The sequence below is a fragment of the Typopeltis vanoorti genome, chromosome 19 (assembly GCF_054136105.1).
Source record: "Typopeltis vanoorti isolate ZY-2024b chromosome 19, IOZ_Tvanoo_1.0, whole genome shotgun sequence".
Lineage (NCBI taxonomy): Eukaryota > Metazoa > Arthropoda > Arachnida > Uropygi > Thelyphonidae > Typopeltis > Typopeltis vanoorti.
Genome location: NC_143567.1, coordinates 94,298,531 through 94,317,833, shown reverse-complemented (window position 1 = coordinate 94,317,833; position 19,303 = coordinate 94,298,531). Strand labels below are relative to the sequence as shown.

General features: G+C 35.5%; 1 protein-coding gene across 1 annotated transcript in view; it reads right to left on the bottom strand.

The window, feature by feature from the left end:
• The window catches only part of LOC150096364 (protein odr-4 homolog), a 180,940-nt gene that overhangs the window by 79,916 nt on the left and 81,721 nt on the right, over nucleotides 1-19,303 (bottom strand). The window contains exon 5 of the mRNA XM_090409180.1: nucleotides 15,091-15,127. Within this exon, the coding sequence (XP_090265306.1) occupies nucleotides 15,091-15,127 (37 nt within the window). The remainder of the gene's footprint in view (nucleotides 1-15,090; nucleotides 15,128-19,303) is intronic.

Here is a 19,303-nt window from a genome sequence, read left to right as displayed (position 1 = left end):
TTTGCATCAAACAGGCTGTTTTTTTTGGGGAGAAGAGGAAAGTCACTAGTGGCATGACATGCCACAGGGGCCTGTTTTGGGGCTATTGCTGTTGTTTAATTTGTATGTAAATGACACTGGAGAGGGCTTAAATGGTGACATATAGTTGTTTGCAGATGAGCAAAGTTGGTAGAGTTATTGAGAAGTAGAGCAGATGTAGCTTCGTAAGAGACCTAAATTGACTGTCAAAATGGACGAGCATATGGAGATATCAGTTTAATGTGACAAAGTGTAAGATTTTAAAATTTGGGAAGAACAGATGAGTTGAAGATTGTAGGATTTGTGGGGATATTTTGGAAGTGGTGGAGGAGATGAAGGATTTGGGGGTTGTGGTGGAAAGACTTAAAATTCTGTGGATGTTTTGCTAAAATTGTTCAGGTCACATATAGATTAATGTGTACAGATTTGGTCACCAGGTTTTCCAAAGGATGAGATGTTGTAGACGATTCATAGATGATTAACTAAGTTGGTTTCTGGTCTCTGGAATATGAGGGCAGATTGAGAGAATGCAAATTACACAGGGGAGACACGATCAAGATGCATAAATTGGTAAGGGGAAATTACCAGATTAATGTGGATGAGATTTTTTATACAATATCTGGAGACAGGGTGAGAATGATAGGCCATCCCTTGAAGCTGTATAAGGTGGGTGTGAGAAGTAGATTTTTTCTATGGAGAGTTGCAGGTGATTGGAATGCATTGCCTGAGAGTCTAATGAGCGTGAGGACAGTGAATGTATCTAAGTCGAGATATGATGAACTGTGCATGTGAGAGTGGGGTCTCTCACGATGAGCCTCTTGACTCCATGGAGGTCTGTTGATAATAATAATAATAATAATATTAGACCGAGAATCCTAAATAAACAAACTTTACCGAGCCCACTCTATAAGAACTGGAAATCAATCAGCTTCCTTTCAGCTTTAACTGAAATCAATCTGATATGGATGAATGACTACAATTAACTTCACACTTATCTCTTTATAGAGGGATATCCTCTCCCAGTCTTCATTTTGAACTCTACTAATTTCTGTTCAGTCTTCATCTATTGAAGACACAGAAACTCCACAAACTTCCCTTTGTGGAGTTTCTGTGTCTACTCTGGCTTTGTTTCTTTTCTACTCTTAAACAACTGAATGCTTAGCATTCAGTTGTTTAAGAGTAGAAAATTAACATTCTTTTCACTCTGTGCATGATTAGAAATGTATTAGAAAAATTTCTGCTCAGGTCCACTATGTGCACCACCACACAGCACTACAAACATTGAAAAAGTTCTTTAAATAGTGCAGGAAAGTATATTTGCTTATAATTTAAAAGTAGCAGAAATTATAACCAATTCTTCATTTTACAATCTTGCATGCACTGAGATAAGTTCATTTAATTACTTCTGAACATATAGTGGTGAATTTGACTTCTCTCATAAGTGGCCATATTTTGTAAACAACATTTGTTTAGATAGAAGCAGTATCAACATTACAAAACTTGACAGCTCATACAAAATTACAATTAAGCTCTAATATCTAATTTAAATAAATTTAAATTAGATAGAATAGAGTGGTGTATTCACACCCAAACAAGACTTCAGGAGCCAAAAACGAAAATAACATCTCTTGCCTGCAACATAGAAAATGAAATATATGTTTAACTACTTTACAAAATAATACCTTATAATTAACTTCTTAACTCTGAATTAATTATTTTCTAATTTTTAATTTGTGGGATAACTGAATTTTAATACAGATATCCTACAAGGCTGTGTATTGATGTCCTGATGGAATTTCAGGCAAGATTTGAGATCTGAGAATGATGGTTGACACTGTAAAGTTCAGGGAGCAGAGTGCAAGTGTCACAAAGCTGCACAGTATATTGCTGCTATTACAAGAAGCACAATGACAAGTAGGATCAGGAGGTAGTTTTTGCTATTGTATAAAGCACTTCTCAGACCACACATGGTCTACTGTGTGATATGAGATTCCACACAGTAGACCAAGTGTGGAATCCTGGAGAGCAGATCCAGGTAATGTAAACTGCAGAGTTAGCAAGAAGGCATGAAAAATGTGATGTGATCTTGAGTTAATAAGAGGATTTTATTAGATTAACAGAGAAGATTATAGATCAAGTGAAAGGTGTGTGGGGAGGGGGGGGGGCAAGAGTGAGGAGTTAATTTTTTTACAAAAAGAGTAGTCAGTGAGTGGAGTGCACCGCCAGAATGTGTTATGATTGCAAATGAGTTTAAATTTCAATATGTTGCTCACTGACTGAGACCTCCCACAATGAGTCTGGGGCCTCCAAAGTTTATTATAATAACAAAGCTTATTCCCAAAAGTGGAAATGGTTGCACTATGGTAGATCCACATTAATGAACTCTTAAAATGAAACTGCTATTGGCAATCTGGCATTGTCTGGTTAGTGAAGTGAACCTCTTGCTTTTGAGTGACCAGTGCCAGGTAGTAGTGGTAAGAAAGCACAAACTCACTGTAGTTGTTCAGAACAGAAGTCAGCATTGGCTACCAATCTGATGTTATATGATTATTATATTATTAGTGTGGTTTTCTTTCTCTCATGCCAAAGTTGCTCACATCCATAGTGATCCTAAAGCTATACATGTCCCCTGGGTGGTGCTAAATGAGCAACAGCGACAGGCAGCCAGTCCATCCTAAGGATCTCCTAGCTAATTTCATGATGTTTACTGAAATGAATATAGTGACTTGCAGAAACCAGAATTTAGAAACATTGGCCCTACACTATGTATTTGTCAATTAAATATTGAATCTATTAGCAAAGCCAAATGCAATTATTTATCGAAATTATTGTTAACCAACAATGTTGATGTGATTGCTGTCCAGGAAACACGTGCTGCTGCTGATCCTGAACAGCTCCTTAAAAGAGGTCGCATTCCAGGTTACACTGCTATTGGTGCAACTTATCATGAAGTATATGGAATAACAACGTATGTGCGAAATCATCTTAAAGAAGTTTTTCTTCTATCTCAAAATATTGTAGAAAACATACATACAGTAGCGATAAAAATTCAAGATATTACGAATATTTATAAGCCACCTGGATCACCTTGACCGGAAAAAATTATTCCTATTGCTGAACATCTTGCAATTTATATTGGGGGACTTGAATAGTCACCATGAACAGTGGAATTATGCTCGAAACAACGAATGTGGTGAAAAACTTGATTGGATTGAACTAAATAATCTTCACTTAGTCTTTGATGCCAAAGACAAAGGCACTTTTAGATCTGTGGCCTGGAAAAGAGACTATAACCCTGATTTATGTCTTGTGAGCAAAAATAATTCAGGTCACCCTATGCAAAATCTGAGAAGGGTCTTAACTGATTTTCCTCATAGGCAACATACACCGGTATTAATTGACATTGGCATTTCCATTCCATTTGTAAGGTCAAAGCCTATTCCAAAATTCCACACTGGAATTTTAAAAAGGCTGACAGGAATAAATATGCCAATGAACTTGACAAATGTATTCGCTGGATATCTCCAATAAGTAGTAATTTTCATCGATTTATAGGTGTAGTTCTGCTTGCTGTACATAACTATATACATGGTTGGAGCAAAGAACGTGAATTACTTTATAATGAATATCAGATAAACAATGACCCAAAAACAGCAGACGAACTCCAGAAAACTTGGATATATCCCGAAGGAAAAAATGGGTAAATACAGTTGAAGGCATAGACTTTACTCATTCCAGCTGTAAAGCTTGGAGCCTTCTTAGGAAACTAGGTGGTAGTGCTCCTTTGATTAAAGAACAACCAAGAATCACCCCAGATCAACTAGCTATACATATTATTAATATATCACGTATCCCAATCAATAAAAAGCATACAAGATATATAAAGAGAAAATGAAAAGAATTTAGCAAGTCTTCACCTATAACTTCAAATTTTGCACACCCTTTTACGCAGCAAGAAGTTGAAGCAGCCTTAAAGGAATTAAAGCCTGGTAAGGCTCCTGGTTTTGATAACATTCATCCAGAATTTTTGATTAATCTGGGAAGAAATGCAAGATTATGGTTAACAAAGTTCTATACTGACATTCTTACAACTGGAAAACTTCCCACTATTTTTAAAAAGGCAAAAGTACTTTCAATTTTAAAACCTGGTAAGCCTAATCATAAACCGGAAAGTTACCAACCTATTACTCTCCTCAGTTGTTGTTATAAACTCTTTGAAAGACTTATTTATAATAGAATAAGCTCCACAATTTTTAAAAATGTCCCAATAGAACAAGCTGGGACATCAGACTTCAGACCAAATCGTGGATGTTGTGACCAGGTTCTCTCTTTGGTAACTCACATAGAAGCTGGTCTTCAAAAAGATTTAAAAACATCAGCAGCATTTATTGATTTGTCAACAGCCTTCGACACTGTTTGAAGACAAGGCCTTCTATATAAATTATATAAAATTATCTCATGTAAAACAATAGTCCATATTATTAACAATATGCTAAGAGATAGAAGATTTATAGTGACTATAGGTAATAAAATTAGCAGCGAAAGAAGTTAAATAATGGACTGCCACAGGGATCTGTTTTATCTCCGTTATTATTCAATCTGTATATATCTGATCTTCCCGTCACTACGTCAAGGAAATTTTGTTATGTCGACGATATAGCAATAACTACACAGCATAAATGCATAAATTGTACAGAAGAAATTCTAAAAGCTGACTTAACTATTCTGGATGAATATTTTAAAAGATGGAGACTCTGTTTAAATAGGAGCAAAACGGTAATATCTTGTTTTCATCTAAATAATAACTTGGCAAATGTGAAACTAAAAATTGAATTGAACAATACTATACTTCCATATAATACATTCCCTAAGTACTTGGGAGTCACACTTGCCCGTTCTCTCACTTTCCGGCAACATCTATCAAACTTGGCATATAAACTAAGGACACGTAATAATATCCTACAGAGACTCTGTGGCATACCTGGGGTTCTAGAGCCTCTACTCTTAGGACAACAGCCCTTGCTTTGGTATTTTCAAGTACTGAATATTGTGCTCCTGTGTGGCTAAATAGCCCTCACACAAGGATTATCAATTCTCAATTGAACAATACTTAAGATTAATTACAGGCTCTATTAGATCGACCTAATAGAGCCTGGTTACCTCTTTTAGCAGGTATATTCCTACAGAACTACGTAGATTGAATTCTTTAGTCCGTGAATTCCAAAAAATTGCTGGTAATCCAAACCTACCTATTCATCAGGATCTCCCAACTCTTAACGTCAATAGATTGAAATCTCGCCATCCATCACTACGAGCAGCAGAAGAACTAGTGCTAAATAATTTTAATCCTTTATCAAAGTGGGAAGAAACATGGAAGGAAAATATGAAAGAACATTTGCATAACATCTTTAAAGGTGATCAAATCATCACAGGATCAGATCTACCTCGCAAAACATGGACGGTACTAAATAGAATTCGGACAAATCATGGCCTATGTGGAGATACTATCTATAAATGGAACAGACAAACATCTCCAGAATGTGACTGTGGTGCTCCACGACAGACTATGCAATATACTGTAACAGAAAACAGAATGCATCTTCCGTGCTTATCAGAATGACTGGAATGACTTTTTACAAGCAGTTCCTGAAGCTGTGACCTGGATTACGAACTTAGATCTGAATTTATAATGATATATATGTTTCTTTTCCTTATTATAACATATTAAGACTTTCACTTTTAACTCTTATTTTAATTTTCCAACTTCTTGGATTACATCTGTGTTTTCCTTCAAACTTAAAATATTTTAAATTCTTCAATTCTGTTAGTATATAATGACATCATGATTCTCTTTTTTAACATCATGTTTTTGCCATGAGCTATGTATGTCTCTCATGCCTTATTTATCTTGTTGGCTGACTGCATCATTTGTTATATTTTCTTATGTTATAGAGTGTGTGTTTTTGTGATATTATAATACTATAAGTATGTATGTTATTCCCTCTTACATTCAACCATTAATTAGAGATAATCGTATAATAAATTAACAATAATTCAAATTTTAACTGTTTGTTGTTAGATTTGGGATAGTGCATTGACTTCCGTATCACTATGTTGTTACACAAATTAATAAAGTTCAATAAAATTTCATATTTACTTTTTACCATAAATTTATATACAAGAGACAGCAATCCTAAGAAACATTTCATAATCAATTTTAAATTAACATTAATGAACTCAAACAAATCTCCCTCATATTCTATTCAATGCTTAGAACAAATACAAATTAATTCTACCAATAAGTTTTAACATTCAGTTCAACATGTGTAGCCCTCACACTTGACAGATACGTTACGTATCTGTCTTTCGACTTATTCAAAATTTCCAATTTCCTGAACTTTCATGAAGGATTCCACATTACTTCATAGATACATTTATCACTTCAGAATACATTTGCTGTACAGTTCCTTATCCTTGGAAAGAGATGAAAGAAAGTTCTTCGACATTCTTTTAATCTCCTGCCAATTCTCTTTTTTTGTCTTGCCAACTACAGCTCTTATACTTTAGCACTAACTTCTTTATTTTGTTGCCGATTGTGTCTTTTTGACGACTACTCTCTTTCCCTGCCATTTAGTCTTTTTCTCATCTCTGATGATGACTCCATCTTACAAAACGACAGCTCTTATACAAAAGTTTTACAACCTATGCGCATGCTTGATCTTGAGATTCGCAGCAAGAACTCCACGTCACACACCTATCTGCCGTTATTTTAATTCTTATGTTACAAGACAATTTGAATAATGCAAAAGTACATAATTACCATATTAAATAATATTTTATACAAAAGACATAATAATAATAATTATTATTATTAAGATAGACTGCCAGGGAGTCAGGGACTTATCGAGGGAGACCACATACTACATGCACCAGCTGTCATACTTATTCATTCACATTGCTTGCACACACAACATCCAATGGCAATCCATTCCATTCATGCACCACCCTATGAGAGAAAAATCTAGCTCTCACCCACTTCTTAGTGGCATTCATTCTTAGCTTCCAAAGATGCACTCTTGTTCTTTCCCCATCCTCCATAAATTGAAAAATTCCATCAACTGAAATTCTGTATGACCCTTTTAGAAGTTTGTAAGTCTCAATCATATCACCCCTCTTTCTCCTGATAGAAATGATAGGAGAGGAGAGGGCATGCTGCTAATGATATTAGATGACTTGAATCCAGTTAGAGTGGAGACCTACGATTGTAGTACTGCTACTAACAGTATTTCATGTGGCAGTGAGTTTGAAGTTATCTAGTGTGAGGTGGAAGAATCTAACAAGATCAATTAGTGGGGTGTTGTTACAGATGAAATTTTGGTGATGAAGAAATGCATCACCAAATAGAAAAGATGAGCTCAAAAAAGAGTAATCATAATGGGAGATTTTAATTATCCAAATATTGACTGGGTAGCAGTAGAATCTTATGAGAAGAATGAAAATGAATTTATTGAGTTGTTGCAGGGCAACTTCCTCAAGCAGCATATGACAGAAGGAACTGGAGGTCAAAGAGTGTTAGATTTAATTATAGTGTCAGAGGGTGTTTCAGTTAAAGAAGTAACTATTTTGCCTCTGGTTGGTAACAGTGATCATGCAGTACTCGCTTGGAAAGTGACTAAATTCATGAATATTCAATTCAGAAAAGATTACAAGCAGGAAATTATGACCAACTGAAGAGTATATCGAGTTCAGTGGAATGGGATCGGCTGCTGGATGGGAAGAATATCGACAGTGCATGGGAAGCATTTAAACAATATTTAAATGATGAAAAATCAGAATGTGTACTGAGAGTTCGAAGAATAAATAGGGTAGGAGTCAAATATCCCCCAGTCCCTGCTTCTCCATCTTCCAGCCACCATCCTGCTGTTGAAGAAGAGGCTTTGCTTTTCAGACTGACATCATCTCTAGATGATCTTCCTCTTCCAGAATATAACCATCAAATTCTTAAATCTCTCATCCAGACTCACCTTCTGGGAATGGATATCACATATCAGTTGAATGACTATCTCTGCTGAATTCTCCGAACACTTCATGCCTCATCAACATCAGCCTACGTCTCATTCTACAATGACTTTGTCAAATAGGAAGCAGAGGAAGAGGGCCTATGCAGGCCCTCTATAAAAAGAGTAGAGAGCAATGTGTCAAAACCATCCTTGACGGTGCTTCCCCCCCACCTCTCGCAGACATACATGATGATTTTGTTAAATTCTGGAGTACAGTCTTTTCTGCTCCACCTCCACACTTCCCTGATTATGATAACCAACCTATGATATTGAGGTCCATTCCTGCCCTTCAAATATTCCAGCCTGTCTCCATCCAGGAGATTAAAGCAGCTCTTCCATCCAATTTCTCTGCCATCAGACCTGATAGCTTTCCTGCGTCTAGACTTTGGAAGGTGCCATTGAAGATTCTTCAAGACGTAGTGGACATTCTCCTTTCCAGTAAAGCAATACCACCATACCTACGTGCTTCAAGAATCTTCATTCCGAAGAAAGAAACTTCAAGCTGTGCATCACACTTTAGACCTATTACCATCTCCCCCTGTGATACCATCATAAAATCTTAGTTAAACAACTTCAGCAATATATACAGTATGATTATAGACAGAGAGCTTTTGTCCCTTCGGATGGCTGTGCCGAGAATATATATCTTCTCTCTCTCTGATTCCTGATGCCACCTTAAGCCTCTATATATGGCGTCACTGGGCCTCCAAAAGGCCTTTGATAGCATCTCCCTTCCTGCTATCCTTCGAGCGCTGTCTATTGCTGGATGTCCAGAACCCTTTCTTTCCTATGTTATGGAGCTATACTTGGGTAGCTCCATCACTACAGGGTCCCGTGCAACTTCTATCCCCGCAGTGTGGGGTGTTCGCCAGGGTGATCCTCTATCTCCCCTTTTCTTTAACTGCATCATAGATGAGTTTCTTCACTCTCTTCCTAGCCAAATAGGCTACTCTCTAGGAGCTTCTTCCTTTAATGCTATGGCCTTTGCAGATGATCTTATTCTTGTAGCTTCTGCTAAGATAGGCTTGCAGGAACTCCTTGACCGGGCAGTTGACTTCTTCTCTATTCAAGGCTTTTCTATTAATGTAGAGGGGACAAGAGCTCTTTAGCTCTTGTCCCCTCTAGTCATGACAAGAAGCTTAAGGTCGAGACTATAGAGTTTTCCCTGCACGGGAGGCCGTTGCATGCTTTGACCATCCTGGAAGAGTGGAGATACCTCGGTATCATGTTCACCCCAAAGGGAAGGTCTTCTGTCCCTTCTATCCTAGAAGCTGGGATTGCTTCTCTGAGGAAAGCTTCTCTAAGCCCCAGCAAAGACTGTTTCTCCTTTCTCACTATCTCCTACCTCACTTTTACCACAAGTTGGTGCTTGGAGGACATATATCTCGGTACTGTCCCAGAATGGACAGGGCTATCCATTCAGCAGTGAGATCATGGCTTCGACTGCTGCCTGACACCCCTGCTGCATATTTCCACACGAGGGTGAAGGATGGTGGGCTCAGGGTTCTATCACTTAGATGGCTGATTCCATGCCTGTGGCTGTCAAGAATTGCAAAATTGGAACTATCTTCTTCCACTATCTGCAGAGAGGTTTTCTATAGCCCATTAATACAAGAAGACTTTAGGCAGGCTAAAGGCTGGTCCCATTATCAAGGTATCTTAATTGAGTCAGCACCTGCAGAACACAAGAGGTGGGCATCTCTGTTGCACTGTTCTGTAGATGGTGCTCCTTTAAAAGAGTCATATCTGGTGCCTCCACAGCATGATTGGGTAAGGGATGGCACTAGACTACTTCCTGGGTTCGAGTATATTGACCTCATCAGGACGAGGATCAATGCCCTGCTTACTAGAGCCCGCACAATTCGATGGGGTAGTGACGACTCACACTGAAGGGCTGGCTGCCACTACAGTGAAACATTGTCTCATATAGCTCAGTGTTGCTTCCGCACCCATGGGGTCTGCGTAGAGAGGCATGATGCCGTGGTCTCCATTCTGAACAACCGCTTTAAGAACAAAGGTTGGAAGACTGCAGTGGAATCCCATTATAGGACCTCCGCGGGTTTGCGTAAGCCAGACTTAGTGATTAAAAGAGATGGTGACGTCTGGGTAGTTGATGCCCACTAGTCTATAGCCATAATAATGAGGTAAACTATTACAAGAATAACCAAGATCTAGTTGGTAAGATACAGGAGGAGCATGGGACAACTCCGAGGTTTACCAGTGCCACCATCTCTTTACATGGCATATGGAGCGCAGATAGCTATAAGGACTTAAAACAGCTTGGGCTTACGCAGAAGGATATAAAAGTTCTTTCCTTGAGGAGGCCCCTACAGGGCACACTGGTGGCATGGTGTTGCTACCAGAGAATGACTACAATGATAACTAGAACAGGCATAGGGTAAAACACTTGTAAAGGCTTAGGCCTATACCAAGTCTGGACGAGACGTAAGGGTAGTACTGCCCATAGCCAGTACAAAAAAAAAAAAATAAATAAATAAATAATAAAAAAAAATCAGTGCTCGGCTTATTCAATCTGTACATTAATGATATTAGGAAGGAGATGACAGCTGTTTGCTGATGATGCAAAGATAGTTAGAGTAATAAGGAATGCTGCTGATAGGCAGTACTTGCAGAATGATTTGAATAGGCTGGAATTGTGGGCATGGGAAAATGGATGTCAGTTCAATGTCAGTAAATGTAAAATCATTCACTTCAGTGTGATTAGATATCTAGTGTCATATTATATTGGTGGGTTTCTGCTAGAAGAAACTAATAATACTAGGGATCTTGGAGTGTTATAGATAGGAAGATGAAGTTCAGAGCCATGTAGCAAAGATTGCAAATATAACTCAAAAGATAATTGCAATGCTGAAATGAAAGTTTACATGTAAAGATAAGGATGTCATTTTGCCTCTTTACAAGGGCTTGATAAGACATGATTAGAAGTACCTCACTGATTAGAAGTACCTAAATTTGTGCAGGTCTGGTCTCCTAGTTTCTGTTGTAATTCTGATACAGTGGAGAGAGTGCTAAAAATGATATCAGGATTGTGGAATACTGATTATGAAGATAGATTGAGAATTTGTAGACTGCAGACGAAAAACAGAACTACATTAAACAATTTCTAAAGTCCTCTCATACTGAGATTTTCTTGTGTCTGGGGTTGTTCTATATGGTTTGAAGACAGGTCCTCCACATTCTTGGAATAATTAATCCATTTTTGTACAGATTTCAATGACGTTTCAGCATTTCACAAGCTTCTTTGAATTTTCTTTCAAACCAGGCTTTGGTGCGGTGTAGGGATTTGGTACCTTTCCAGTCAATTCTATGGCATGTTTAGAGTGCTTGGTCTAATAGGCCTGTTTTACCATAGTGGAAGTATTTAATGTGGTGTTTGTATTCATCTTTTCTGATTGGGATGGTGGGTCCTGTTTTCCCTATGTAAGGTAGGATAAACATGCAGGAAACAGGAAGCAGAAAAGATGAATGCAAATGTCACATTAAATACCTCCACTATGGTAAAATAGGCCCATCAACCCACGCACCCCTAAACATGCCATAGAATTGACTAGAAAGGTTAATTACTTTTTTTGTAGGGACACCAAGTCCCTACAAAACACCAAAACCTGGTTTGAAAGAAAATTCAAAGAAGATTGTGAAATGCTGAATGATAGCTTAATTATTCCAAGAAAGTGGAGGACCTACCTTTAACCCATATAGCAACCAGAACAACCTCAGATAGAAGAAAATCTCAATACGAGAGGACTTTAGAAGTTGTTTAATGTAGTTCCATTTTTTTTTTTCTCACCAGAGGTCAGGCTAGGATAAATGATTAACAAACATTTAGATTCATCTTACTTTTGTATAGTGCAGTGTCATGTAGCTTGTATCCTGTATATATGTTTTCCTGATGATGACGACCTCAATACAGAGGTCAAAACGTTGATTGTTACTTGCTTAATGTTAAGTAAAGTAATTATTCTAACACGTGTGTTGTGTCTCCATAAATTCTTTATTAGCTGACCACAGTGTAACCTTAAAAGAATGAAAGTTGTTTAGTCATAAATAAATCATTGACTAGTGTTGGAGGTAAGAAACCATCGAGGCCAACAATATTCATATCAGGAAAAAGAATAAAAGCCTGCATGATGCAGATATTATCACTGCTATAAGTAATAGTAATAATATATGAATGTTAACAAATAAGTTGTTGAAATAAGGGAAACATTTTTTCATGAAAAGCATTCAGGAAACATGAGAAAGTATTTCATGATTAAAAAAATAAAAATACCCAGTATGTAAGTATTAGAAAAGATACTTACTTCTGCTGAAAAGCAGGCTTAAAATATTTTATTACTAAAGTGCAAAAAGAAATAATACACGAACACTATATCTATCTGGCTCCAAAAATCTTCAATGCCTTACCACTCTTAATATGAAAGGGAAACAACATGAACAAATACAAAAATCTGATTAGACAGTACCTAAATTTTTATAAGAATATTAAAAACTTGTTTAGAATAATTGTATAAAAAGTAATTAACCTGTTAATTTCTCTTTTTGAGAGAAATTAACCAATACAAAATATTCAAGTAATTACTGAACTGCATTGTTCTTATTCCACATGTACACATGTGTAATATAAATATATATATTATTCTCTGTATATATTGTCAATATCTTTGTGCACTATTACATCTTTTGAATTACTGAAGTGCATTGTTCTTATTCCACATGTACATACGAGTAGCATGTGTGTGTGTGTGTGTGTGTGTGTGTGTGTGTGTGTGTGTGTGTGTGTGTGTGTGTGTGTGTGTGTTAAAGATGCCAAGCTATTTTAAACCTGGTTTTACTCCATTTCCCAAGTAAGTAAACAGACAAATAAGTCAAGTTTGCACCTGCACGTAGTACAAGTCTAGGTGTGACCCACAAAGTAGTGCAAGTCTAGGCAACTCGTGGTAAAGGTGGAATAAGCTCTGATTACCATTCTTAATATTTACTTATTACAAAGCCCAAGGAGATGGGCTTTGTATTAAGGCCCATCTCCTTGAGGAGATGTATGATGCTATGTATTAAAGGCAAGGGGCTACTACCCAGACTGGTTTCGACCTTTATTGAGGTCTCATCAGTGGGAGCTAGGCTTAGAAATACCAAGGTTAAGTAATACAGAGCTTATAAGTATTTTATCAACACAAATAGAGTAAAACCAGGTTTAAAATAGCTTGGCATCTTTAACATATATTATACCCAAGGTAAAAAACTTTCTACATATATATATATATTTACACACACACACATTATTCTCTAAATATATTGTCAATATTATGTATACTATTTATGCTGTACAATTGTTATCCTTCTTGTAACCCGGATGAGCACATGCTATTGGGTTATACATAGAATGTATAACCCAATTTTATTTAAAGAAAATTTAAATGAATGAGATGTAATGTAATGACATGCAAATGATAATGTAATAAGTAATGATAACTCAATAAATGAAATGGAAAAAAATTAATAATAATTTATATTAATAAATAATATACATGACTAGCAAGTGAAGGCTGGCAAAGCAAGCATAGCATAAAGCAGATTCTGAGATAATAGAAATAGATTCTGAAATAATAGAAGGTTATTAGATCTATAAACTCAATATGTAATGTTTAATTATTCCAACATGAGACTTTAACCTAGAGAATTGCTTTTTTTTTTTACTTATTTATTATTATTATTATTATTATTATTATTTAGTTATACTTAAAGCTTGATATCAATAATGTACCCTTTCTTTTAATCAATATTCATTTTGATCAAAGTATGGATACTACTACTACTGTGTTAGGAATAATAACTTTAACTTCCTGACATTTAGACCTTCAAATTAACAGTGATTAACTTTTGTCTGTATACATATATACATCTGGAGTATGCATATACACATACAGACAAAAGTTACATTAAAACTCAAACAGCATGCCGAGGAAACACTAATTTGGCTGACTTTGGATACTACTACTGTAGTATGGATACTACTACTGTGTTAGGAATAATAACTTTAACTTCCTGACATTTAGACCTTCATATTAACAGTGACAAATGACTAACTTTTGTCTGTATGCATATATACATCTGGAGTATGCATATACGCATACAGACAAAAGTTACATTAAAACTCAAACAGCATGCCGAGGAAACACTAATTTGGCTGACTTTTAGTATACTTGTCTGCCCTCTGGTGCGAAAAAAAACTTACATCAAAGCTACATTCCGTTTTATATGGCCAGAGAATGCATTCATATTAACCTTTAGTGATACAGCAAAATTGGTGGCCTAATCAGTACTTAGAATAAGTGTTGTGGTTTGTTATTAACATGTTATAGCTAAGATCCTGGAGTACTACAGTCCTAATTACTGACATGTTAGAACAAAAGGTTATGCAAGTCGTTTTTAGAATGCTAATCCTGATGAGATTAAGGTGGTTGATTAGTTCATAGGCTTGTTTAAATTTGCACTCGCACCAGGTTTTGGTATAATGTAAGGAACAGGTACCTTTCCAGTCAGTTCTGTGTAAAGTATCCAAGGCATAATCAGAAAAGACAGATCTACTACACTTAGTAAATTTAATGTGTCGTTTCTGTACCTTTTCCCAGATAGGAACTGTACATCCAGTTACAGGTGTACCAAATACGGTACACTCCAGGGGGAGGGGGTATCATTGGAGGAGAATGAATAAGTTTTTTCATTTTGTTGGATTTAAATGTGGCATTAAGGTTGTATTTATGTAGAATTTGGTTTATTTTATTAATGTTAAAAATAATATATATATAATTTACTTCAAAAGGAATGATGAGGATGGGGAGGGGGTAGAGAGAGAGAAAGAGAGAGAAATAGAAATTAACAAGAATAGAAAGCAGAGTAACAGTTAGATTAGTATGAAAAATATAAGTTATAAAGTTATGCTATATTTATGTAATAACTAAATGTTCAAATAAAAACAGATAATTAATCTTACCTTATAATCAGAAATATCAAATGTTCGACAGGTACATCTGAAAACAAGTATTAAGGAAGATAATCTTCACTAGTAACATTGTTTTATGAATCAATACTAATTGAAAATTATTTTAGCAAATATGAAAAAATTAGACATTAAATCTAAATTATAAATGTCCCTTACCAATATCAAGAAATTATTACAAAAAAGAAAATACAAATAAATTCCAAAAACTAATATTTCATTGTGGAAAGAACCAAAAATATTCATACTATTTTATTGTGCATATCTAATATATTGTGCATTCATACTTAGATTTTGCACTCCAGTTACATCTTCAAAGGTTAAACATCTAAATTAACAGAAAGCAAGCCATTACAGTACTTTGTAACTGCATGCACATGGCACTGATGTGCTATAGATTGTTTGCAACATTTTGTGTATGGGTTTGATATTTGATATATCTATATATAGATATACACACACAAATATGTATGTGTGTTTCTGTTTTTGCAAACTGGAATTGTTATATTCAATATAAGACTAGCTAACTATAAAAAATACAAAAAAAAAGTTGTAAGCTTTATTTGCATGAAATCTCCCCTCTCCAATACCATATTGTACTTTTAAATGGTAAAAGTAATACACTGGTTTCCATAAGTTAACCCTTTGACATATGAATTATTTTTAAAGTTGGCTCTAAATTCATTTGAAATTGAAGCAAACTTCATAACGTCTGCGATATACGTCAAAATCAATTTTGGTGCAATAAACAAAAGACGTGTCACAGACGTTTTTGTATGAAATTCATTTGAAATTGACGTGAACTTCGTAACGTCTGCGATGCATCAGAATCAATTTTGGTGCAATAAACAAAAGATTTGTCAAAGACATCTTTGTATGTTAATGGGTTAAGAAACAAAAAAGAGCAGTATGATATGAGATGTGAAAGAAATATCCCATAAAATTGCAAATAAACAGTTTAATTTAATAACAAATATGTAAATGAAGAAAATGATCAAACTGGGATTATCCAAGTGCCTCAATGAGAGATGCATAGCAATCACAATGATGTTTCATACTGTTTATAAGTGTCCACGTGATCAGTTGGTAATTGCTCCTAAGTCTCTCAAGTTTTTTATTTTTGGGGGGGGGGGATTTATCTAGAGCATTCCAGGATTAAGGATTACTTTAATCAGTAGGATTAAGATCAGGCCATATGTATGATAGTCTCTTCTTGAAGATATTGGTCCATGAGCTTCACTCAATGTGGACAAGCATTATTGTCTTGTAGGATAAATATCTCTCCCTGCATCCACACACAAAAGAACATAGGATCTAGGATCTCATCTCTATAAGTTGCAGATGTCTCTGATGTGGAGCATGGCCCATTTCCATGTTCTCTCCTGTAGTGCGGGAATAGGGACACACAGACTACCAGCCACCTAGTATTCAGACAACCTTCCTGAAGCCTTCTGCATACAGTAAAAGCAGATACCAATGTTCCTGTAGCTGACACAAGGTCAGATCATAGCTAATTCTAGGTAGCACTCCTGTTTTGGCAAGCAAATAATTGGAGATAATAGTCACCCACTGCAGTTATATAGTCCATGGCCTTCCTTCACTGTATCTGGGATGCTGTTTGTGACTGTGGGAATTGGTTCCACAGTCTGTGAACCACAAAACGAATTTAAATGGGAGATGAATTTCATTGCCTGGTGTGAGACCACCACCCCACTTATTGCTTGTCATTGGATGCAACTTCAGTGGTGTGTTGGTGAAGATAGCACTACGATATGTCACCTGGAATTGACAGGGAAATAACTTGCAGCACACTTGGAGTAACAAAAATCGCTCATGTTAGCATTATCAGGAGATTAATCTGAAGGAAAGCGAGCACAATGTTAAGTTACCTATTCCTGTCCTGCTGCACAGGTTACAATGGAGTTTGCTTTGTGCAGCTGCTCTTATACCACATGTGCAAATCCCATGGTAAGGACATGCTAATCTAGTAGGATATGTAGTTTCTAATTTCTGTTGTAAGACTGCCAGTTCTCCATTTATTTGTCTAGGTACTGAACTACATGTAAACATACACTTTCATTTATATTCATTTTTCATTATTTTCATTTTATTCATTTGTGTGTGTGTGTGTGTGTGTGTGTGTGTGTGTGTGTGTGTGTGTGTGTGTGTGTGTGTGTGTGTAGAAGTATGTAGTTTTTGTTGGTTTATATGAGTATGTGACTAAGAGTTTATAAGGCAGAACATTGGAATAAGATGATAAAGTTTATTTTAACTGACAACACGACATTTCATTCTACCTGCACAGGATTTCTTCAGGTGTAAACATACAAACTAGTAAACTAGTAGACAAAACAGTAAGGACTAACAAAGGTAACAGCTGTTATGCAGTTATTGAAGAGACTAATGTTATTTTCAAATATTTCTAATTGTTCAGAATGTTTTTTGCATGGCTATGCATTCACATGAATGTGTTTGGCTAATGAAGGCTAGGATATACTCAGACAAGTTGATACTTGGGTTAATATTTAGGATCTAATGCCATTTCCAAATACTCTAACATTTTTCTCTCCATTGTATCATAGCAAACAGTAAGGACAAACAGTGTAATAGTTCCAATTTATCCCATAAAACTTGATTTCTCATTTATGAAGCATCTTGTGGGTCAGCTGAAGAGAGCACATGTGATGACAAAGCTGAGGCTTTACTCCTACAGTATTCAATATCTCAAACATGTTCTTCAGTGAAGAAGAAAACAAATGATTCATTATGCTTTTATATATTAGCTCTATTTTCATAAAACTAACAAAAATACTTAAGGAATATAAAATCAAAGTAGTATGTACCCTCTTTATCAAGATGAGATTATTATTCTGATCCACAAAACTTCGGCATAGCCCACTTCAATATCAGAGTGTTTATCGACCTATGGTGTGATTGCCAGTCATTCTACTATAGACAGAACAGAAAAATCAATTGAACAAGGTAATGATGAACATTACCTTGATTCAAGATTACAAGATTACATTCAAGATTACATAACAGTTGTCATAAACATACAAACCTACTGGTTTGTATGTTTACACCTGAAGAAATCCTGTGCAATTAGAATGAAACATCATGTTGTCAATTAAAATAAATGTTATCTTATTCCAGCGTTCTGCTTTATAAACACTTAGTCATATAATAATGTGTGTGTACACATTTTTTTTTCATTTATTTTATTTAATTAATTTTTTCACCACAATGTAAAAAATTAAGGGTATGGTAAAAAGAGCAGTAAGGGAATAAAGAATGCTAATAGCTAAGAGGTGAAGTAAATTTCTAAAGTAATAATAAATTTCTAATTCACTATCTGGCACATCTGCTTATGCAAATGCAGCTTATGCTCAAAAAAATTAGACTCTACGCTGGGCTTGCTTGCATGCAAGTATGTCTTTACAGAAATTTTAATATATGTATAGTAACAGAAAATAAGAGCAGCATTATTTTGTTCTTTAATTCATAATTTCTGATATTGTGTACCACTTTACTTTAAAATAAGACAAATATTTTATTTATTCATTATTTTTTCTTTTTTAAGTATGTATCATGCAGTCAAATTGTACAAAGAAGTGGTGAGTTCAATATTATGTACCATTAGTCCAGAATTATTGCAAACTGAAATTATTAAGAGATTAATTAGACAGATTTAGCATATTTTATTAATATGCTAAATATTGTAAACTGCTTTGAAATTCTCTGGTAGCTATACTGTGGAATTATTATTTTTTTTCTGTCCTGCAATTAAATTTGGTAAGAAAATATCTGAGAATAGTCATATGCATGTATTCCCTTAAGCCGGAGTGAGAGTGATGTACATATAAAATTAGCAATGTAATATGTTCTTAGTTAGGGCTTTAAGCCTGCCAGTTATGATGCAATCTGTGTGTGTTGGGAGGATAGTACTTTGGGATAACATAAAAACAGGCAAAAAGAAAAGTATTCAGAAGAGAAAAGTTATCCAATAATAATAAAATTATCAATGAGATTACGCTTGATGCAGTGTCTTTCTTGGAATAACAAATTCATATAGATCTCTCTGCATAACACCTTGGTTATGCAGAGAGATCTGTTGAGAGGTAAAAACAATTTTTCTAGACTTCAGCAGATATTGCTTTAGTTTTATGTGGACGGTTAGATCATAATAAAATGCCCAGGATGGTTTTAC